Here is a 23,559-nt window from a genome sequence, read left to right as displayed (position 1 = left end):
AATGTAGCTGAAATTCTTTGTTTTCTGTATATTAGTCTCAGTCTCTAAATTAGAATAAGGCTACAATCATGGGATTTGTGATAAAAATGTGCAGATATCCCCCAGTCCCGGACCATAAACCTAATACACTCTGTGTCAATGAAGTCCTTTTGGCCCTTTTCATCTTTGTGGAATTCTGTGTCTTTGCCAGCGCAACAAGACGAGAAAATTTATGCAAATGTCTCCCATGAGTGCAATCCCATCATTATTGCATCAATCTGAACGAGGCATTCGTCCCAGCGGCGTTGCAAATCGTAGAGAAGAACTCAAACAAGCAGCTAACACAGCCATTTCCACAGGCAGCCCCATGGCTCCCACTCAAGGCCACAGCGCGGATTTCCAAATGTGGGTTCTCTATTTATAAAGTGTCTAAGAATGCGAGGATGCTTCTGTCAGTGTCGTTTGACATGCTCGACACTAAGGAGCCAATTTTTGGGGCTTTTTCACTTATTGTTTTCAATCATTCTGTAGAAGAAACTGATCGAATGTCAGGCTTAATTTAAATGCAAGACCACAAGCACGACGGCAGTCAAGTTGTATGACTGGAGTCGTTTGCTTTTGTCACTGAAAACGATTGTTCAGTATGGGACATATCATGAACTTTTGTATCTTAATTCTAAAGTAGTAAATGTTTAGAAGACCTTGAAATGTCAAGGAAGGCTTCAGGAAATATGAGAATAAAATACAAATGCTCTTAATTAAAATATTTTTATTGAATTGACGTGGTCTCCCGTCTGATCAATTTTCCCTACATTTTACTACATGGGTGCTTAAAGGCCCAGGAAACCCCTGACTCTAAAAGATACTATCTGTAATTTCTGGGATATTTCAATAAGCCGTCCTTCCGCAGATCTTTAGTCCTGGGAAAAGCACGGACACATACACAAACACACACACACACACACACACACACACACACACACACACACACACACACACACACACACACACACACACACACACACACACACACTTTTTCAAAGATCAGTCTGTGGTCCCTGGTCCATATTACTCATGTTTATTTGTGAACTGATCTTACATAATGTCCTGTTTACAAGTGAACAGTAGTCTGTTTAATCTCTGTTCAATGATTTATTCTGATTGTATAACACTGTTTTATTTGGGACACTGTACGCCCACATTAAAGTGAGTCATTAAGGTGATGTAAAAAACATGTTCAAGGACAAAACTAGAGTATGATGGCCCTCTGGCCTGATTGGCGCTTCTCTTGCAGGTCCATGTAATTCGCGCTTCACTTTGGCTGTCTGGGAGCACACCACTGAGGTTGTCACGGTTGAACCAGTTTTCACCGAGTAAAAAAAAAAAAGCTATTTTCCGGGTCCAATTTGGAACCAAGTCTTCAGTTCTGAACTGTTTTATCTTTGGTTGAAATGCTCTGAACGGTTTAAAATCTGGTGCCAAACCTGGAAGGAACCAATTCCCTGTCTCTACATCCACCAGAGCAGCATGTGAGCAGAGTGGAGCGGTGAGACTCTTCACTTAATTCAGTTCAATTATAGATACAGTGGCAAATCACAACAAAAGTTATCTCAAGACGCTTTCTATAATAGGTCTAGCCCACACTCTACGATCTATGCTGCTCCACTCGATATGGCTCCATGCTCAAATAGATCCACTCCAATCTTTCACCACTTGCTCCAAAAAAGAAAAAAGCTGCGTCGCATTTATCAACACCCACCATGGCATCCAACATTAGGAAGGGTAAGGGCTCCGTCCATCTGCATGTACTGCAGCGCTGCAATAAGAAAGAGACAAGCTCGGACATGCTTTGAAGTCAAGGTGAGAGCGTACCGGAGTGAAACTGGAGTGGAACATAAAGGCGAGCATCCCACCTTTTAAAAATCTGCTATACGCTCCATACAAAATCTCCCGCTCACTCGCGCTCCACTTCTCTCACTTGTTTTGCCAACCACAACATCTTTTTGCAATCAAATTCATGTTTTTATAAATAAACAAGTTAATTCAAGTGCTTTTTTGTGCCTGTCCCTTTATTTGCCATTGTTCTTCAAACTGTTCATGAGACAAAATAGGAGATCAACATCTCCACATCTATACTTTTATCCTGAACGTGCATCAAAGTGTGTCTGTTTGCTTTTGTGTAGTCCTACCATCCATGAGAACAGCCTCTGATGGATTCTGTGGTGCAGAACATCTGAACGTCCTCGCCCAAAGCCTCAGACTCGATGAGGTAGGACAGTCCAGACATCATCTCACACAAAAACATTTTACGCCTTTCTTTCTTTTTCTGTCCTCTCCCTCCTCCTCTGCAATGCCATTTATAGCCAATTAACTCCTGACCCAGAAACTTTCTTTACCCGTGTGTTTGATTCATCTGCAAATATAACTGACCTTATCCATGAGCGTATTCATTCGTTTGGTCACTTTTATTTAGCCTGTTGAGTCACCAAGTACAAATTACAGGAAGATGTTATGACAGCAACATAAACAGAGACAGAAAACACAGAACCTAAAAGATAAGCTGCCTCTTTTCTTAACTTCATGTACAGTACGCTATAAAGTGGCTGCTTCAGATCCAAACCCACCTGACCGTTGCTACAATTATATAATCAGGTATGATGGAATAAACATCTGCCAAATCTAATTACCTAATTTCCCCCTTGGGTACTCTATTTATTGTTGACCTTTCACCAACTTGGTGTTGGTCCCAGTGTTCATAGTCAACAATGGATGCTGAGAAATTGGTATGGATCTATATTTAACAGTCTCCCTGCCGGTGGAGATCATTTCCACTGTTTGGTCATGAAATGGTCTGAACAGATGTTGTTCCTAGTGGAGCGTCCAAGTGTGTTCCAAGTAAATGTCTCCCATTGGGACATTTCAGTCAACATGAAATCATGTTTCGATATACAAATACATATATCAGCAAGACTTCATGGATTTACAACTGCACAATTAGGATTTATAATATTCAGGATTCAAATCTGCCTTCTACACTGTGTCCCCTTTCAAATCTGTTCAGGTGTAATTCTTCCTTTTTCGTGTCTTTGAAATTTCACCCACAGGAGGCGCCAGTGAGCCGGCTGAAGAGAACAGTGGATGAGTCAAAGACGAGCTGCCTGCTCCACCTCCATGCTGACCACCTCTACTACAAGAGATTTAAATCTGTCGAGGCTGTTGTGGCTCAGGTGACTGCTTCACATCTGTTGTCTTTAAACATCGTTTATCTTGGCTCTTGGATGGCGCTAATACATAAGCTGCCAGATGTTTTGTGCCATCGCAGAACACAATGTACTCCGGAGCATTTACAGTGTAATGGAACATCCGCCAGGAGCATCACAACACAACAGGAAATCCTCGGTTGTTGACTGAGCGGAGCAAGCTTTGTTCATAAATCCCTGAATACAGTGTCCTTAGTTTGGGGTACATGGTGCTGCAATCAAAGTTCACCCAAAGTAATTCTTAGTCATACAATCTTATCTTGATCAAGCAAGTGAAACTATATGCCAGTAACATAATTTGGCACTAGATCAGTGATCTTTATGATCAATAATGACCAAGAATGGGGTAAATACTGCATTTAAATATGTTTATATATGTTTATATAGTTACTGACTCTGAATATGAGAGTCTGTGATGTTGGTTTGTAGGTTGACCCAAGTCTAGAACACAGACAAGATGCAGATGAAGTTCAGTGGTGTTTTTTTTATAATGTTACTGTAGATGGAGATGGGTTTTAGAGGGTGGATGAATGGAGACAGCAGAAGTGGAGTGGAGATTCAGCAGGGTGGCGTGGCAAGCAGAGGAAACGCAGGAGTGATTGTCGGCAGACAGACAAGACAGAATGGTGCCGACAACCTCAGACGGATGACCTAGTGGCAGAGCAGACAAGCGAAGCCTCCCAGGAGGACAACCATACGTAGGGCCGATGGACAGATGGAGTCCCTCTGGTGGAGGACCTGGAGGTTGGCGTTGTAGGCGGGAGATGGGACCTCTCCAGAGCAGGACGGCCCCCGTGGACTTGAGGTCAGAAGAGGCAGCCAGCAACTGATGACCTGACTGTAGGTCAGACCAGTGGACTGCTGCAAAGGAGACCTGTGACAGGTTTGGTTGGGCCTCGACATGGGCTGGTGTTGGAAGGTCATGCTGGGTGTTTGCGGCAGACTGGAGATCTGGAAAAATCTGGCAGGACATCAACATTCATGACAGACTAAAGTGAAGGGCTGCTGTATGAGCCAATGTTATCGGGGGGCCAAGGCTTTTCTCAGGGACTCAGCAGTACGACAGAGAAATCTGCAAGGCAAGTTCTTTCAAAAGATGACCCCTGAAGTCTGGATGGCTCCTTAAGTTGCCTCGAGGGTTGGGAGGGCTCTAGCTGCACCAGGACAGGAGGGCAGCGGGGGAGATGTATCACGACAGGAAGGCCATAAGCTCACAAACCAGAGGCTAATAGACAAGATCACAAAGGTCTGAGGTCTATATAAAGAAGTCGTTTTCTGGGCCAAGGCAGACGTTTGATCCTGATTGAAACTATTCTTTTTTTTCTTTGTTTCGCCTAAAGTCCAACATCTAGTGACCAAAAGGGAATTAAACTGTTTTGAGGTAGTGCATTATTGACCATTGAGATATTCAACAATACTGAATAACGGTCCAGGCTGTTGCTGCTGTGAATAAAGCGCCACATGCCAGCGCCTGCACAGACACACGCAGCTGTCACAAGGGAACAGTAGGGAGGAGGTTAAGAGTCTTTTGCTCTCCGAGAACATGGTGGCACATGGATTGCAGATATTTGGCCAAATAAGGTTCTGTGCCAGATGTACAGACCTGGCACAGAGCCTGCGGTCCACAAAGTTCAACAAGTAGGACGGGTCACCTCCTGTTATCCAGTATGTACCTTCAGTGTAAGTGTCACAAGCTGCAGTCACAGTTAAAAAGTAAAACACTGCAAAAATACAACCTGATTTAAACTTTAATTACCTCAGTGTACTCTGTGAACTTTGAGGTGTCTTATTACATAAAAAAGTAAAAAAAACATATTTAACCCCTGGTCCTGCAGTCTTGACCTTTGACCTTATTAGAGTCTCAGAGGAAGGGTCAATGGGTGAAAATTAGATTTTCAGAAGAATGTTTTTTTTTTCAGCTCAAATGGGACGCAAACCTGAATTTACAGATGCAAAGTTGTTGAAGAAGAATACATTTTGGATTTCTTTGGTTTCAACTGATCTTGGTTTGATGTGGCCGACCTGGGGTGAACTCAGATTTGAGTGGCATACTGGGTCAAGAGGTGGTTGACTGCTGGTGCGCCTGCATTGCCTCAGTGCAAAAAGAAAGCTACCAGTGATTTAAGTGTCTGTGTTGAAGTCTCTGTTTTGGGTCAAAGGTCACATGAGATGCTTCCCTGATATTGAGTTTAGCCACGTTCTCATAAAGGAATCCACTGAGCAGAAATATCTTTGTAACGTCCCCTAAATTAAAACCAATAAACGGTATTTATTACCACATACCATCTTTGATACCAAATCATAACATCAAACATGTTTAATTTGATCTCAATATTTTAGATTCAAGTTCCCAGCATCTGATCCAGATTCAGTTGCTGGTTTCACATTGGTGCTGCTTTTTTTTTTTAATCAATCTCTTTGTGATCAAAGCAAAGCCAGTTATTGAATATGTAAGTCTGTCCTTTGCTGTTTTTTGTGGTCACACTGCCTTTGTCTCTGGCCTTCCTCCTGCTGTCCATCCTCTCATCACCTTCTCTTCACCTCCTGAGATTCTTTCCACACTTCTTGTTGTTCCTGGTTCAGTGCCAAACCTTTGTTCCAGTGGGTGAGGAAAATATACTGTAAGTGATGCCGTGGTGTGAGTGTAAATAGACAGACTGATGTTGTCAATCAAAGCTGACCTGGTTTTAGTGTCTTCTGTGTCAAGGGTGTCAATATTTACATTTATGGAAAATCCCAGCACGCTCTGCCGTATGTTCGTGTCCTGCTGTATAGACTCAGACCTCCGCATGTGACTGGTGTGCACGTGCCTCTCTGAATGTGTGACCGGCTGTGCCACTTACCCTGAAAACACCCGGTGGATGACCTCACTTTACAGATTATCTTACGTGGTCCATTTATGAATCATGATCAAAACTTGGTCAAGGCTGTTTGTGTTTGAATCAGCTTAACGTATCAAACAGGTAGGGTGGTTCAGAGAGTCAAGTGTATGTCAAAAGGATAAGCTCTTAGATTAACTGTAATATACTGTTATTTTATTGTCTTCTGTTGCTACGTTTGCGTTGAGAGCTCAAAGCACTGCGACATGAGAAAACATTTGTGTCTTTTTTCAAATGCTCCATATCTGCCGTCAAATCCGAGGAGTGGTTGTGTTTTGTATTTGCTTGTGTTTTGTTCAGCACCAAAACAAACTGCAAAATGCTGGTGAGAGCTTTCTCACACAAATGTATGTTTTTCTCAGGTTGCCTCCTACATGCGAGCTGTGAATGACATCTTCAACAAGGTGGACTTCCATGGCGTCCAGCTGGTCAACTTTAAAGTGAAATCCCTCCATGTAAGATCCTTTTGCACTTTAGATGCGACTCTCTGATAACGCCATACGAGGACTCTCTGCCTCAAAATGATTTAAAATGATTTAAATACAATGTGAACTTTCTTAGACCCCTGGAGGAGTGTGTACTTCTTTGCCTCCCTGTATGTCGAGTGAGCTCCTTCACAGATACCGAATTTAACAGCGTCTGTCTTTCACCAGGTGATGACGGAGGAGGATAAAAATGATCCTCTGTATCCTCTGTTCATCGGGCCAGAGAAACTGTTGAGTCTCTACTCTGAGAACAACTGGGGCAACTTCTGTCTGTCCTATCTGCTCACCAACAGAGACTACAGCGGCGTGCTGGGGCTCGCCTGGGAGGGCAAAACTGGTGAGTCAGACTCACTGACCCTGTTTACATTTAGCATTAACATGTGGTCTGAGTGATCCAAACACAAGTGGGAAGATCTAACTACAGGTCAAAACACTCTCAGGGCGCATTGAGGACACATGTCAAAAAAACACATTCGGAGGTGGTTCAGGCCGCATGGTCCACATTCAGGAAAGTAGTGAGAACAGGTATGTGACTCTTGTCCACATTAGGGACCGCTCCTCAACTGAGCCCTCTGTGTGAGAGGTGTACGTCCTCATCTGTCCACATCTGCGCCTGTAGCTCTGTGTATTTTTGCTGCAAACAGCATTTTTGCTATTTTAAACATTATTACTTTGGAAGTATTCCACATGTTACAGAAACAGCCGAGTGACTAGTGTGTTTTGGATGTTACTACCAGACTGTTGGCTATGTGTCCATTTGTGTCTTATTTAGCAGCTGTGAAACGGATAATGCCATTAACTGCAATTTCCCAGCTTAGGATCAATAAAGTATTTATATTCTATTATATTCTTAACACAAATAATTTCCTATAATTCTTCACAATAAAAGACCCCTGTTTTGTTGTTCAAATGCTGTTATTGTCGAGCGGCCAAATCAGGAAAGCGAGTTTTATCTGCAGTCACTTAACATGACGGTAAAATAAAGAAGCCAGCGAGCTGAACACGGAGACTTTTAAAAATGGATTTATTTCTGCTCTCTTGCACAAATCACAGAAGGTTAACATTGTTATTTATGTGTTCATTAAATACAAATTCTGAACATTTTACACACAAACACCGCAGTTTGTGAGAGAGAAAAGCCGGTAGTAGCATTCTTAAAGTTCTGACCTGCTTGTGAAACCACTTTGAGCGTTGCAATACTTCATATTACTCAGATTAGTGTTCGGATCACTCAAACCGGATGTTGCTGCTAAATGTAAACAGCCTCACTGTGACACACACACTATGCATAATTGTCTCAGAGCACTGCCGTCAAAATCAGAAAGGATGCAAATGTCCCGTTTCACCACATCCCAAAGCTGCTCTATAGGATTAAGATCTGGTGAATTCATTGTCACATTCAAGAAACCAGTTTGTGATGATTTGAGTTTTGTGAAATGGCCTGTTATCCTGCTCGAAGTAGCCATTAGAAGATGGGAACACTGTGGTCATAAATGGATGGACATGGTCAGCAATAATACTCAGCTAGGCTGTGGCGTTTAAAGGAATCTCAACTGGTACTAAGGGGCCCAAAGTGGGACAAGAAAATATCCCCCACAACTTTACACCACCAATACACCATCAGCCTGAACTGTTGATACAAGGCAGGGTGAACCCATGCTTTCATGTTGTTTAAACCAAATTCTGACCCTACCATCTGAGCATTGCAGCACAAATCGAGACTTATCAGATGAGGAAACGTTTTGCAGATCTTCTATTGTCCCATTTTGGAAAGGCCGTGAAAATTGTAGCCTCAGTTTCCTATTCTCAGTTAACAGGAGTGGGCTTCTGCTGCTGCAGCCCATCTGCTTCAACGCTCGTGCGTTCAGAGATGTTCTTCTGCATACCTTAAAGCCACTGAAGCAGCACAGGCAGGGAGCACCCATATGCAGACTTGGAGGCTGCAGAATCAATGAAGAAAACAGGCGTACAGGGGAAAGTCCAGATGTCAAGCAAGTAATAAGCAGAGAGGCAAAACAGGATCCACGCAGCAACACTGCACCAAACTGAGAAAGGACAAAGGAAGTTGGCTGGTATAAATGATGAGACTGGTGAGCAGGAGGTCCGGTGAGTACAGGGCTAAAGAGGGAAAGGGGAAACTGAGATAATCAACACTGCCAGTAAAACACACAAAGGCAGGAAGTGAAATGATGTAAAACAAGAGGAGAGGTGAGTATCAAAAAAAAATCAGGAAGCACTAGATATGATTGGTATGAATAAATGAAACAAATAAAGAAATAACCTCACTCTGTGTAATGAGTGGTGAGTTAGTTATGAGGTGAGTTTCTATCAGTTCAAATCAGTCTGGCCTTTCTCCTGTGACCTCTGCCACCAACGAGAAAACTGAGATGGTTGTGTATGAGAATCCCAGTAGATCAGTAGTTTCAGAAATGCTCAAACCAAATCCCATCTTGTACCAACAACCAAGCCACAGTCAAAGTCATCTAAATCGCCTTTCCTCCCCATTCTGATGCTTAGTTTGAACTTCAGCAGTTCGTCTCTATCCCATCTGCATGCCTAAATGCAGTGAGTTGCTGCCAAGTGAAGTGACTTGATCATACAATTTGATAGCAGCTGAGTCAGTGTACCTAATAAAGTGGCCGGGGAGTGTGTATGGTATAGTCAGATATTATGGAATTAGATCATTTCAACAACCTTAAAGCTACTAAAGAGCTTTAAGGTGAAACCCTAACCCCTAACCCCTAACCCCTCACCCCGCAAACTACATGGGAAAATGTGTGTTAAATTATCTTTATATAACCAAAAACCTTAACTTGAATCTAAAGTTTGTCAAAATAAGTTACCTTTAACAAAAATATTTTTACTTCAAAAAAGTCAATAGAATAAATAATGATACAAATGAAATATTTACAGCCTCTGACAGCAGCGACAGAGACAGTTTGTGTTGTGACTGATGTGATGTGAAACCGATATGAGTCCGTCCCTTTTGAACAGCCCACGACTTGTTTGTTTGTTTTGCTGCTCTGCCTCTCTGCGTGAAACTCTGTGGGAATCTCTGTTGATCTGCCAAAGCGCTGTTCTTTCTCCGGCTCCCTGGCCTCATATGACACAACACAGTTTCCAGATCAGTGTGACCTGTGACGGAGGTGATCAGGGGTGATGGGCTGTGGAATCAGCTTCAATTCAATGATGCAAATATTCAATTTGCAGAAATATGGACCTTCTGTTAGAATATGTCGGTGAAACTCTTTCAGTATTACTGAACTTATTTAATATTATTGGTACCGGACATTTTCTTACAAAAACAATCAATTTAACTTTGTTTTTTGATTTTAAATATTGGAAAAGAACTTCACAAGCTTGCATCATTTTATTTTTAGGACATTAGCCTCGTCTCTCAGCTCTGGTGACAGACTGCATTGTTGTGTTGCAGGAAGTTGGACATGTATGTTAAAATTGTTGTGGTGGGAGGATCTTCCCAGTTGTTTTTATGACATTCCCTCAGACGCAGCTTTTCGATTGGCTAATCTGGGGGGCGTGAGAGAAGACCGCCACAATGGCATGTGGTTAGGGAGCGGTGAACCTTTGACACTCACTCACACAGGACACACAAACCGCTCCCAGACGTCTTAGTGTGGATTGCTGACTGCATTCCACACGATTGCCATGGTGACACTTGACACACGTGAGGCACATACACAGAAACACACAAACACACACACAAACACACACATATTGTGGATCAGTGGTGGCAGTGACATTGTTGTGACTTTCCAGTGTCATGTGACTGCCCCCAAAGAATGAGCAGAGTATTAATCGTGGATAATGTTTGACCTCCAGAAACAGATATGCTCAGCCTCAGTGTCTCCATAACCCACTTCCACCAGTTTATTACTGGTCTTGGGAAATACAAGACCCATTAACCATGGGACCATAAACTCAAAGACCCCAATGCCACTACAGCTACAGCACAGTAGACACACACACACACACACACACACACACACACACACAGCCGCCATTAATCACTAGGACCTCCTCCTCTAGCCTCTCCGAGTTGTGTGTTCATATGTCAGCCGAGGAAGGGGGGGGGGGGGGGGGGGGGGGGGGTTGGAGTTTTCTCACCAGTCGCATTCCTTCGTCTCCGTAGACTAATTGAGGAGCAAACAGTAATTTTCCACACAATATATTTGGTGTTGTTGCGGTTTCTTTTAGCTCACTAGCTGCAGTGTGGTGGCGTTGTTGTCCTCTTGGGAGCAAACACTCAAAGAACAGTGTGACCATAAATATACAGTATACCCTTGAAATGTTGATTTTTTTTAAAATTAATTTTATAACCTTCCACTGTTCTAGTTTTAACCTTCGAGATTGGCAGTTTGAACCCCGTCTTCTCCTTTCCGTGTGTCGAAGTCACCTTGAGTTGCTCTACTCCGGTATTTACTACTGCATCCGTAGTCTGCAGACTCACAATCGGTGACATCATGCCTTATTGAGATTCACTCAGCCTGGCGCTCAGTTCAGCGGTGCATTTCCAGGTCTATTCCAGAGGGTGGTGATGGGTGCCGTGGTCTTTGTATTCCTTAAAATACTTTTTTTTAAACTTAGAATAAAGTTCTACCTTTACTGTGCTCATCACAGTGTTTCTTCATTTCCCAGCTTTTCTTCATTTTTAAATAATATCCCTTCTCCTTGTCCTTCTTCTACGTGGAAAACAACTGGAGCATGTGGAATAGGCACACAGTTCATGTGGTCACATTTTTGGACGTAGTGTTACCTGTTGGTTCAATGTATTCTCATCAACAGATTTCTTACACACAAAAATGAGTATGATAGCTTTCGAAACGGTGACGGTTTTTCGATTTAGGCACCAAAACTACCAAGTGACCAATTAAGTTAAGGCAATTGTGTTGAAGGTGACAGTTAGGGTTAGGCATCAAAACAACATCGTAGAAAAAAGGTAATTTTGCCACCGGGACACGAACTTCAATCCCCCGGGTTAAAGTCCTATGTTTTGTGACCTATCCACGACCATCTACCTCTCTAAGCAGAGATTTGTGGTCTTATACTGCGCCCCCTGCTTTTAATACGTGGAATACACATGAATTACAGTGCATTACTTTTCATAGTTATATGTTTGAACAGTGAATGAGAACAGCCCGGTTTGTTACACGAGTTGCATTGGCTCATGTGTTCAACCAGTCAACACACACTTACGTCTGCGCTTATCAATGTACACTTACATCACTCACACGTCCTCTTAGGCTGGGAGAGTACCTACACTGCTAAAAAAAACATCCCTCAAAATGTCTTTCTTAGAATCACGATTGTTCCTGGTTCTTAGAACTACGAAAAAGTTCCTCCGGTCCGCCAAAAGTGATGCAGTGATGGAAAAGACATCGGATGTAGTTAGATCATTGACTGTACTTTCGGTAGAGCACAGCCACTGTACTTTTCTGAGAACTTGGTGTCATTAGCTGTGTCTGTTTTTGTTGTTAAAGGTGTAGTAAGGACACCCGGACTCCCCCTACTTGTTTACCCAAGGAAACACGTCCCCTTTACTATTGTTTGTTTGTTCATATTAAACTGTCGGAAAGAATGTGTGTAGGTGTGTGTGCCTCTCTATGATGTTAATAATACTGTATGACTAAATATTTCTCAAAGTGGGTGTTACTGTGTGTATTTTTCTACATGTGTGTCCCAGTGTGTGTGTGTGTGTGTGTGTGTGTGGGTTTGTGTGTGTGTGTGTGTGTGTGCCCTCTTCCTCCTGATGGTGAGCGTGCGCGTTAAAGTGATCCGGAGAGTCGCATGTTTCTCTCGACTGTTTGTCCAGCGAGCTAATAATAGGAGCCTTTCATTGCGGCTCCTTTCTGTGGTGAAGACGATTAGGAGGAGGGGACAAAAATCGCAGCCAAAAAACACATCACAGTCCTCCAAAGTAAGCTCTTTCTAGGAAACCCAAGCTCCTTGAATAGCCCACTGGGGAGGGAGGGGAGGCCATTTTAGGTCAAAAGCTGGGAAATGCTGGAGAAAATGCATCCAGAATTCTTGATTAACATAACTGAGGGGGTCTTTCCTCGCAGTCTGGGGATAGGAAACTGCTCTCTTTTTACTTTTAGCGGCAAGGAGTACAATTAACAATGACAATGCCTCTAAAGCTAAAACATTTCAATGTGCTTTCTCTTTTCTGAGAAAAGCCATCGTGTGATATCAGACACCAAGACAAAAGTTATTGTATAGTCACACGTTTGAGTGTATCTGTCTTTGAGTTTGCTCCTAACCCCCACAGTGCCCTCATTGTTTCTACAACAGCAACAAAGGGGCACTTTTATTTTTGTTTTTTCAACCTCTAACTGTCCCTCACTGTTCCTGGACGTCACACCTACGCCCACTGTGAAGCAAAAACACGCCGGTGGGAGATCCAGATGCCCGCAATTGGTTCCCACAGTCTGCAATGACACCTAGTGAACTCAGATTTCTCTGAAACAGGCAATGAATGTCTGTAACAGACGTACACCTCACGAGCCTTACCCCTCAAAATGGTACAGCAGACCACATTGTGTAAGAGGTGTTACATAAAAATCACGTGACTGCAGGGGAACAGTTGAGACCTCCAACTTGAACCACACAAGGATGCAGATAGGGAGATCCAACAAGAGACCAAGGAAACCAATAAGTGCAGAGAAAATGATGATGGATGAGGAAGAGCATGAATACAAATGTTGTTAGGTAGTTATTTGTAGTTTTGTTGGGTTTAGATTTGAGGTGCAATATTTAATATTTTTGGCCCATATGTGCTGTAAAATGAGATGCCACAGGCAGTGGTGGATTACGGTGGTCACGGGCCCCCTCAGCTACTGTTTGTTTGGGCCCCCCACATTATTAATCATGCTTTATCAGAAAAAGCCCGCTAGAACAGAAGAAGAGTTTGCAACCTTGAAAAATCCTGTCTATTTAGGAATTCAGCTGTTCTTTCAGTCATTGTGCTTCTCTTTTTCGTGCTCTGCTCTGCTCACATTTCCTTTTTTTGACATTTTGCCGCTATACTGTCTAGTAACAGTAAGTCAGGTATCATTTGACAAACAAAACTGACCTTATGAACCCGGCCACATGATTGGGTAAATGTGTCCCATATCTATCCAGTCAGCGACTTATTTTTTTTAAATGTATCTAAGTGGGGCCCCGAGACTGCAGCCTAGGCCAGCCTGTGCATTAAGCCACCTCTGGTCACAGGGGGTCTTAAGTCAAGTCTAACCACTTTACTCAAATGAGTCGAGGAGCCCTCTCATAGGTATCCAGATTGACCAATGGGAGTAGTTATTGTAAAAGCAGTCCTCTGGCTGGCCAGCTGAAAGATGATGTCACAACCCAGCCATCCATCCATGTGAATGTGGCCAGCTGTTTGTAATTGGGGCCATTACGTAAACCCACAGGCAGAATGAGACCATTGGAGGCCAAATGGCTCCGCAGGCTTTGATGTGAAAGTAGAGAGGCTCAGCAGGTCTGTTGATCTGTCCCTCCCACCTCTCCGACCCGGGGCCTCGGGAGTTGATAAGGTCTCAGTAGAAATTGTTGATTTAAGGTATTTCCAGTAGCACAAGTTTAGTTATGCAACCATACTGTTGTGCAAAGTGACAAGTAGAGTATTTTTCATGAACAAACTCTGCTTTTTATACAATATATCATAACACAGCTTAGTTCTCAATTCTTTATCTTATTGAAGAAAGGATTTGTTTAATTGGTTTCAGAATTGGGCGTGGCAAATTTGCTCGCTAGCACCCCCTAGAATACAGCCCCGGCTCCCAGATTGACGTGAATTTCAATTTGCACGTCATACTTTAACAAACTCCTCCTAGAGATTTATTACAATCAACTTCCAAATAGGTCAGTAGCATCTGCAGACATGTCTGATAAAACGTCACTTGTCGTTTGCGTTTTCACCGCACCATGTGGCTGTAGAGTGGTGCCAAAGTTACGCCTTTCACCATAACTCACAAAGTTATTGTAACTTCACCATATCCTGTTACATGTTTTTATACTTAACAAACTCCTCCTTAAATATTTAACCTGATCGACTTCAAAATCAGTCGGTACCATCTAAAGACATGTCTGATGAAAAGTTACTCAGCGTTTGAGTTTTCATGGAACATTGTGGCTGTGGCTGTGGCTGTGGCTGTGGCTGTGGCTGTGGCGTGGCACCAAAGTTACGCCTTTTACAAGACATGACATTGTAACTTGACCATACAATATCCAATTTGCACCAAATGTCTTGTGCATGACGAGAGTCCAGGCTTGAAAACACCTACATCTTAATCTCAAAATTGACTTACGGTAATAGTGCCCCCTGCTGGCACTCCCTTAATTACGGCACCTACTCCAAGATTGGCCGACATTTATGCTAGGGAAGAATACATTTCTCAATACTCACCAAAGTTACTAGTTATGATCTGAAATATGTGCAAAATTAAACACTTGATGTTTGGACATCATCTGTGCATTTTAGACAGGGGATACATCCTGTGGTAGACTGAAAATGTCAGATAAAACAGCCTGAAATAATATGTGTACCCTATAACTCTAACAAAAGTTAACCAAAAAGAAACCAAACTTCATGTTTATTATCTCATCTGTGTGCAGGTAACTGGGGAGGAATATGTTCAAAGCAGACCACCCTGCGTAAAGGCCAGCCCTCCACCCTGAACACAGGTCTCGTCACAATTCAGAACTACGGACAGTCCCTGCCTTCTCGACACGTCCAGCTGACCTTCGCTCATGAGATCGGCCACAGTCTTGGATCCCCGGTCAGTCGCCAAGATTACAAAACACTAACAACATTTGTCTGATACTGAATGAAGAATCCATTTTTCTTGGGTCTCCGGATATTAACACTAAATTTTGCACATTTAAACATTGAATTTTGCAGCAGAATTTGGCCTATTGAATTTGACCAAGTTGAAAATATATGAATTTAAACTTGTGATGATTGGAAAAGATAGATTATATTTTTCCCAGTCAGGAACTCATTTTTTTGGTCATCCGACGCCACCCGAATGCAACACAAATGCCCTCTCCAAATGTAAGCAAAGGTGAAAAAAATGGGTTTTTTCTTGGCCTTTGCAACAACTTTCTAACAGCTTTTCAATCAAGTTTCCTTCTGCTGACAAACAAATAAAACCGAAAACATAACTTCTTCGGTGGAGGTAGCCTTACTATGGCTGCATATCAAAGTGTAGTTGGATTCTAGTATTATGAGAGTTTGTTTAATATACAGACTCATATTGAATGGGGACATTATTAATGTTATTAGTTCAGTAATTCTTGACCATAACATGTCAAAATGTTTACCGTCTGTTTAAAAAGGTGGACGCACTCTACGCTGAGCTTTTGGTGCGCTCAGTTTCCGATGTTTTACCCTGAACCCCCTTTTGACGCCCCAGTGAACACTTTCTAGTCTGGGTTGCATACTGAATGATAATTTCAACATGATGAATCCCTGTGATTACATTTTTAAATTTACCTCACATATTCTCACAGGGCAAACATGGAGCGGAGAAGTTTGCACTGCACCAGAACAAATTGTCTGTGAATGATTCACTTATGTGGGCATTAGAGACCTTGGCCTGTATTGACTGGTTTGTTTCATAGAGACCCTTGGCTCGGCCTCACTGGATAATCTGAAACAAGAGAACAGGAGGATCTCTTTTTTCTCTTTTTTTCTTTATCTCTGCTTCCACCATAACAACAAACACAGCTTGTGTGTACACAAAAATACATGCAACTCTCTCCGTGTGTGATGGCTGCGAACACCTGCAACCTTTCGCCCACTGCCCAAAATGCCAGCAGACTTTTTTCACCCTGCGCTCTTGTTATTCACACTTCCACAGACCAAAGAGTCCTCTGAGGCGTTCCTGAGCAGATTAGTTCTGCTACGTTAGGCCCTGCAGGCTTTTTATAATTTAGACTACCGTACATTCTGGTGCCCTGGCTCCTGTGACAAGCATGTCTCATTATTTCCAGACCAGACAGGCTGGAAGAAGCACATGAAGAGATACATGGACGGGCATCACCTGAGATGTGTAGCACGCACGGTTGAGAAAAGAGAGGGGTGGGCTGTGATGCAGAGTGAATTCTGGGTAAAGAGCTGCTTTGACCTTTTGCCTACTTCCCTTGAAACCACACATGCACAGTCGCTTTCACAACAGTGTGCTATGAATCAGTTAGTGAGAGATTAATTTAAATGTAGTAAATAGAAATAAAAATGTTATTGTTCTGCTCCTTCCTTTAATTTAATTTAGTTCTTACTCTAAGAACATTAAATAGGCAGCAAATTATTTCTTTAATTATTATTTCGTTACAATATAGTTAAAATTGTTGTTATAATTTCCCAAATCTTGTGACCACTATAAATGTCTGAACCATCCAAAACCCACAGATATTCAGATATTACTAATACTACTAATACTACTAATATAACCACATGGTAAAGCCTGAGTATTTCTCATTTTATTAAAAACTTTAGTGCAAAACATAAACTAAGAATATTCCCTATCATGATTTTCTGACAAATTTGAGTTCAAGTGTGCTTGTTGTTATAAATTCTGATGAAAGGATTGTGTTTCATGATATCTTGATGATTTAGTCACGATACGATTCTGTTCAAAAACGATAAATTATCATATCAAATCTCCCAGACCTACGATGTTTATCGCAAACTGCGTGGAGCTTATGTCAGTGGTGACAGCATCTGTAATAACACTTTATGTGTTTATGAAGTAAACATGCAGGAAATCTGCAGACTGACAGAGTACTTTGCGTTCTTCCTTTTCTTATTGCATTCCAACATAAGACAAGAGAACAGACATTGCAAACATTAGTTGGCTTGGTCTATGTGTTATCAAATGATACCAATAAATAATAAAGACGAAAACAAAAGTGCAATTCTTATGAAACAACATTAACATCTGCTGTGGAATTTCAGTCAAACACTGGCATGTCTTAGTGAAGGTTTTAAAGTGACATCCATTAAACTAATCAAGAGCAGTTGCAGAAATACCCTCATCAGAACATGTTCCCTCCACAAGTGTCCATGTAAATGTCTATCCCTTGGTCTCTAACTGTAATTCACCAGTAAACTTGACATCCGGAGAACACAAGTTCCAGAAAATGTTTCACAAACTCTGAAGAAAGCAGGAGGAGCTCTCAGTTCTGCTCTCGGTGTCCCGAATGTGGAACATCACATTCCTCCGCTGTTTCAGGGCCATCAGATTCCAGGGAAATCTTTTGACTACATAAAGGATATGTTTTTTATTTATTTTAAAATATAACAAAGATACCTTTAAAAGTCACAGAAAGCGTTTTCATTCAGAAAGGGCCAGTAATATAATTGTCCACAAACATCCCTAGAACTTTTTACTGTCTAAGACGAACCATCGCGAGGATGGTTCTCTCTACGGCTGAACTTTGAAAGAAAATGTCCAAGTAACTGCTACATAATATTTCCTGTGTTCCAGCACGATGAGGGCTCAAACTGTGGAAACCTCGGCTCCAGAGGCGGTAAAGGCAGGTACCTGATGTTCCCTCACGCCACAGACGAGGTGCGTGAAAACAATGACAAGTTCTCGCCCTGCAGCATCGAACACATCAGTAAGCTCCTGAAGCTGAAGAAGGATGACTGTTTTGTGGGTGAGGAAGAAAAGACAGCGTCCACCTGCTGAGTCAGGGGCCAAATATTTACCTACTGTAAATAATTTTAATTTATGTGTGTATTTATTTGTGTGTGTTTATCTGCATGTCTGCTCTTTCGGCTCAGTCAGTGATCAGCCCATCTGTGGAAACCAGATTGTCGAGGAAGACGAGGAGTGTGATGTCGGTCACAACGACACAGACCTCTGCTGCTTCAGCGCCAAACATCCAGTAGGAGTCCAGTGTCAACTGAAGCCTGGTAAAGTCTGCAGGTACACAGACCAGAGTGTGCTCAAAAGCACCAAGAATGGAAATGTACGCTTTTCTAACTTAGATTTATCAGGAGATGCTGCATCTGCATGGAGACTTGTTCTAACATTTACAGTATATTTTTAACTGAAGCATCACTCTACAGTTCATGCACCTAAACTATTTTGTTGATGTTCTATCTTTTGGATGTGTTTTGTTTGCATGTGGCTTTCACGTTTACCTGTCACCCTGGCTCTTTGTGTGTGATGCTTTCACGCAGTCCCAGTCAGGGCCTGTGCTGCACTCAGGACTGTTTGTTCAAGCCGGCGGGTCAGACCTGTGATGAGGAGACAGACTGTCAGACAGAGGGTGTGTGTTCAGGCCTCTCCTCGTTCTGCCCAGAGCCAAGCGCCAAGAAAAACCTCACCGTCTGCAGTCAGGGCACGCGTGTCTGCCTGAATGGGGTGAGGCGGCTACACCCACCACACCACCGTCTGACTCAATACGGTTCAACTGCGTTGCCCAACAAGCCAATCAGTGCAAAGTGTACAGGGATGTTGCAAAAAAGACATAATTTATGTATTTATATTTTTTTCAGATCACATGATCTTTATCAGCAGATGACTCCGTTTTCAACACTGAGAAAACTCACTAGAACTGACATTTAGTCTTTTTGGATGATGTGATGTAACAAAGTAAAACCTTTCAATTAAATCTGTGTTTAACTACAGTATCACACCACAATAGGGTGGGGAAATAATGGGGGAAACGGCTGCCTGGAGAATTAGTTCCTACTCCCAACTCTTCAAATACAGCAGTTCGGTCAGTGGCCTTCAGCTCACAAGGCACCGGTGAAATAGGCTTTCAAATGCTTTACTGGCACAGTGAGATAACGTGGTGTGAAGAGCGACAATAACCACGAAGGGTGTGAGGTCAGGGGATGGATGGGTCAATCAAACACTTTTACTGCTGTTTGAAACCAAAATCAATGTTGACTTTTTTAACTACGTACTTAACTCATGATGTAATTAACGGAAAAAGTATACTTATTTTAACCAAACCACATGTTTTCCTAAATCTAACCAAATCATTTTATTGCTGTAACTACCTTGCGCGTTAAAAAAAATGATAAACCGAGCGTTAAAAACAGGACTCCAAGAGGTCTTAGCAGAGCAACCATATGTGATGAGTTGGGAGTGAGAATGTGTTGTTCCTGGGGAAGTTAATTCAACCGGCATTCAGATATGTTTAGTAAAAATGTCTTAAAGTATTCTGTCATTAAAAGTGGAGTCAAGTGGGAAACAAAACAAAGACTGAACTGAAAAGTTTAGGTGGAGAGAAGGGCTGAAAAGCTCAGGTGAGGAGAATTAGGGGATTAGGCAGGAAAACAGGCAGGGAGCTGAAAACTAACAAGCAACAGGACTAACGAGGCTCATCCAGAGCGTGTAGATAAAGACAGCAAACAGGAAACCAAAAACATAGTCCAGTCTTCACAAAAAGCCAGACTGTGGAATATATATATGATTTGTAGTTAAAGAGCCACGTAACAACAGCTGGAAGTGTTATTTTTGTTGATCTCCAATGGTTTAACTTTTCAGACTGTAAAAAAAACTGTTGGGTGTAGTTATGGCGGCAACAAAGGACACTTCTGACCACAACAAACACACCCGTCACTGATTTTCCGTGTCGTCAGAGGTCAGAAATGAAGCTTTAAACCATAAAGGGCAGTAAAACTGGCTTTTGGTTTTTATAAGTGACTTTTTAATGTTCTTTAATCCCTGAGAGCGACTAATTAGGATACCTATAAGCACCTATTTGGTTTATGGTTAAAGATAAGTTTTAGTTATTCATAGATTGTTGATTATTATTGTGAAAGAGAATTAGTGCCACGTGAAGTGTTTCCTGTTTACATATTAGCTCACGTGACGTCTGGATTCAATCAGATGTTTCACTGTCCAATAAATGTGCTCACGAACGATGCACTGTATTTGTGAACAAGCACACCATTACAACACAGCATTACTAAGAAAAGATTAGTTAGATGTGTGACTCCATAAAAACCAGATTGCGTCCGTTGATTGATTGTCCTCTGATGATACACCGCCTTCTTAGCAGCAGAGGCCAGAAATTTATTCCAGCTATGAACGTCGCTCTGGATATATTACTCTCCAGACAACAACCTCGTCGGGGAACATGGAACATACCAGCTGGAAAATGAATGCAATAATAAAAGAAGAGTGATTAAAAGATGAAGGTGGAGTTTTCAGTAATGGTGTTCAAATGAATCGTAAATTATTTCAGCTGACCCACTTTCGTCTGAACGCTCAAATCTTTCTCAGAATCAAACAGAAAACAGGAAAGCTGATTCACTCTGTGCAAATAAACAAAGTTGAAACCAACAAAACACTTCAGACCTGATATTTATTTTGGCCTTTTGAAGAAAATAATGTGGAAAATACACACGTGTGAAGCAAATTAATCACATTACAGAAGATTAAACTGTCCAGAATGTGTTTCCAAAGTAAAAAGGGTAAATGATAAACTATTTACATACAGTAATTGTTCAGTCAAATGCAAAATAAGGGAATACTAATGTATAATACTTCAAAACAAAAAGAAAACCTAACAGAAAACATGTCGTAAGATGTGTGCTTTGTTGCACCTGTACCGTCACGGTGTACCGACCCACCCTGAAGGGGTTAAAGGTCAGTAAAAGTTAGAGGGCTTAAAGAGACAGGCGCTAAACCATAGTGTTTCAGACCGATGGTGAATACACGCGTATTCAGACAAGATGAGAAAAAAAATGTGTTTTAGTAGAACCTAAAATACAAGTATGAAGCTGAAAATGAAATAATATAAGGGACCTTAAAACCGATGGAGGTCAGTAAAAAAAATATCTTTAACTGATGTTCAGTTGCTCTTTAAACTTTAAACTCTTTAAGAAATAAAAAAAATATATATATATGTAAACCAGAGAGAACATAAAGTCTGCACTGATTTCTTTTGTCTGCATTATTGTGTTTAAAGTGTGATTCCGGTGCAAAATCATCCCATGGCAGTTTTTTTTCCTTAATAAACTATTAACAGAGAAATCTGGGAGAGTCACTAACAGTCGGACGTGGCTAACACTGATTAGCTCGGGGCAGTACGGTGAAGACATTAAAACAGCTTTTTTAACCATTAATATGCTAATGTAAATAGTGCTGAAAATAACACCAGACCTCTGCAGTAGCATGATAAGAGTCCCTACACATAAAACAAAGCACCAACAGCGTAGTTAGTGAACCTGGAGTTTATAAAAGGGTGTATTAAAGACTTACCGACTGGCCCCGGAACCAGCTCCTCCCACAGTAAAGTCCATTCAAGTCGATTACCAAAGCCAATCCAAAAGGGAGGAGCCCATTGGTGCTTTGTTTTATGTGTAAGGACTCTTTTTATGCCACTGCTGAGGTTTGGTGTTATTTTAAGCAGTATTAGTGGTTAAAAAAGCCATTTTAATGCCTTCACCGTACTGTCCCGTGATAATCAAGGTTTGCCACGTCCGGCTGTTAGCAACTCCACCGGATTTCCCCTTTAATAGTTCATTCACAAAAAAAACTGTCTTGATGGTTTATTTGATGTAGGTAAGTGCTGAAAAAGACAATGGGATGCATTTGCACAGGAATTATACCTTAAGTGGCGTTCAGTATTACGAAACTCAGGCGTTTCATGCGCCTGGTAATAGATTTTCACAGGAATGGATGCCTGGAACCATAGACAAAATACTTAATACTTTTACTTGTATTAGCTGTATTGTTTTCCGAGGATTTTACTTATTTAGCCTAAAAGCCTAACTTCCTAAGCATTATCCACAACCAGATATGTTTAAACTTTAGAGCCTTCCTCTTTATCAGCATCTCTGTTTGTTTCTGCAGGTTTGTGCCGAGTCTGTGTGTGTGAAGCACGGCCTGCAGCAGTGTGACTGTCCAGGAGAGTCCTTGAAGGAGAAATGCCACATGTGCTGCCAGCAGCCTGGTAACTACGGGTCGACATGTCCTCTGTCACCTAGGAATGTGTTTACACTTGGTGTCCCAACACGTCAGCTTGTGTCAATTTGTACTGACGTTACTTAACTGTTTTCCATTAGATGACCTCAAAACTAAGAGACATCTGACACAAACAAAGAATAACATGAGGTGTTTTGTTCAGGAGTTGTTAATATCTGTAGTTTAAAAACAACCGCTCTTTTAAATTCCTTTTCTATTTGTCTGTTTCTGATTGCAGAAAATGCATACTACCAAAGTCAGCAGTAGCTTTAATTTACATGTATTCCTAATCCTAATCTAATTTGATTTTCTCTGTGTCAATGACAGATAAGCCTGAGACGTGTGCCAGCACCACCTCCTCCGTGCTGTCCCGTCACTTCCAGAAGAAGTCGTTGCCGTTGGTCGGCGGGGCTCCGTGCTCAGGGAACCAGGGATACTGCGACAAATTCAACGTGTGTCGTCTGCTGGATGCAGACGGCCCCATCGCTAGACTGAAGAACTCCTTCCTCAACTTGGATGACTTTGATGACATAGCAGAGTGGATGAAGGTGAGGGATTAATCTGATAACACAAACATAAGATAACAGCATATATAAAATGGTGAAAAGATGGAGAATAAATATGGATGAGTGAAACTAAAAAGAACTTCTAAATTCAGTGCACTCTCCTAAAATTTAGCAATAATGCCTGTAATCGATAGGTTTTATAATAAAGTATCAAATGTTAACATGACAATATGAAAGCATAGACATATATGCATGTATACAACGTAGTCTCTGTGACGTCACCTACAGGTTTCTGAAACTCAGTGTGGAGGCTCCGGCAAAGAGGTGGAGCGTGGATGGAGCTGGGGCCGGATGAATGAAGCCTACAGTCTGTGCTCGCCATCAGGCAGCCAGCCTTTAATTATTCATAACTTTAAACCGTAATGTAATCTAAGTTATACAAAAGTTCACGCCCCCTGTACTGTTTTCATGAACAGGCAAATTAGACCAAAAACGTT

At 41.8% G+C, this 23,559-nt stretch overlaps 1 protein-coding gene across 1 annotated transcript in view; it reads left to right on the top strand.

Annotated features, from left to right (window-relative positions):
- The window catches only part of LOC310945051 (disintegrin and metalloproteinase domain-containing protein 10), a 33,380-nt gene that overhangs the window by 5,913 nt on the left and 3,908 nt on the right, over nt 1-23,559 (top strand). Inside the window, exons 5-14 of the mRNA XM_083910993.1 lie at nt 2,163-2,248; nt 3,084-3,206; nt 6,481-6,573; nt 6,772-6,940; nt 15,238-15,401; nt 18,111-18,282; nt 18,410-18,554; nt 18,812-18,995; nt 22,446-22,545; nt 22,884-23,104. Of these exons, the coding sequence (XP_083767119.1) occupies nt 2,163-2,248; nt 3,084-3,206; nt 6,481-6,573; nt 6,772-6,940; nt 15,238-15,401; nt 18,111-18,282; nt 18,410-18,554; nt 18,812-18,995; nt 22,446-22,545; nt 22,884-23,104 (1,457 nt within the window). The remainder of the gene's footprint in view (nt 1-2,162; nt 2,249-3,083; nt 3,207-6,480; nt 6,574-6,771; nt 6,941-15,237; nt 15,402-18,110; nt 18,283-18,409; nt 18,555-18,811; nt 18,996-22,445; nt 22,546-22,883; nt 23,105-23,559) is intronic.

This window comes from Echiichthys vipera (genome assembly GCF_963691815.1).
Source record: "Echiichthys vipera genome assembly, chromosome: 3".
NCBI lineage: Eukaryota > Metazoa > Chordata > Actinopteri > Perciformes > Trachinidae > Echiichthys > Echiichthys vipera.
Note: the sequence above shows the minus strand (reverse complement) of the source record. Positions and strands in the feature narration are given on the sequence as shown.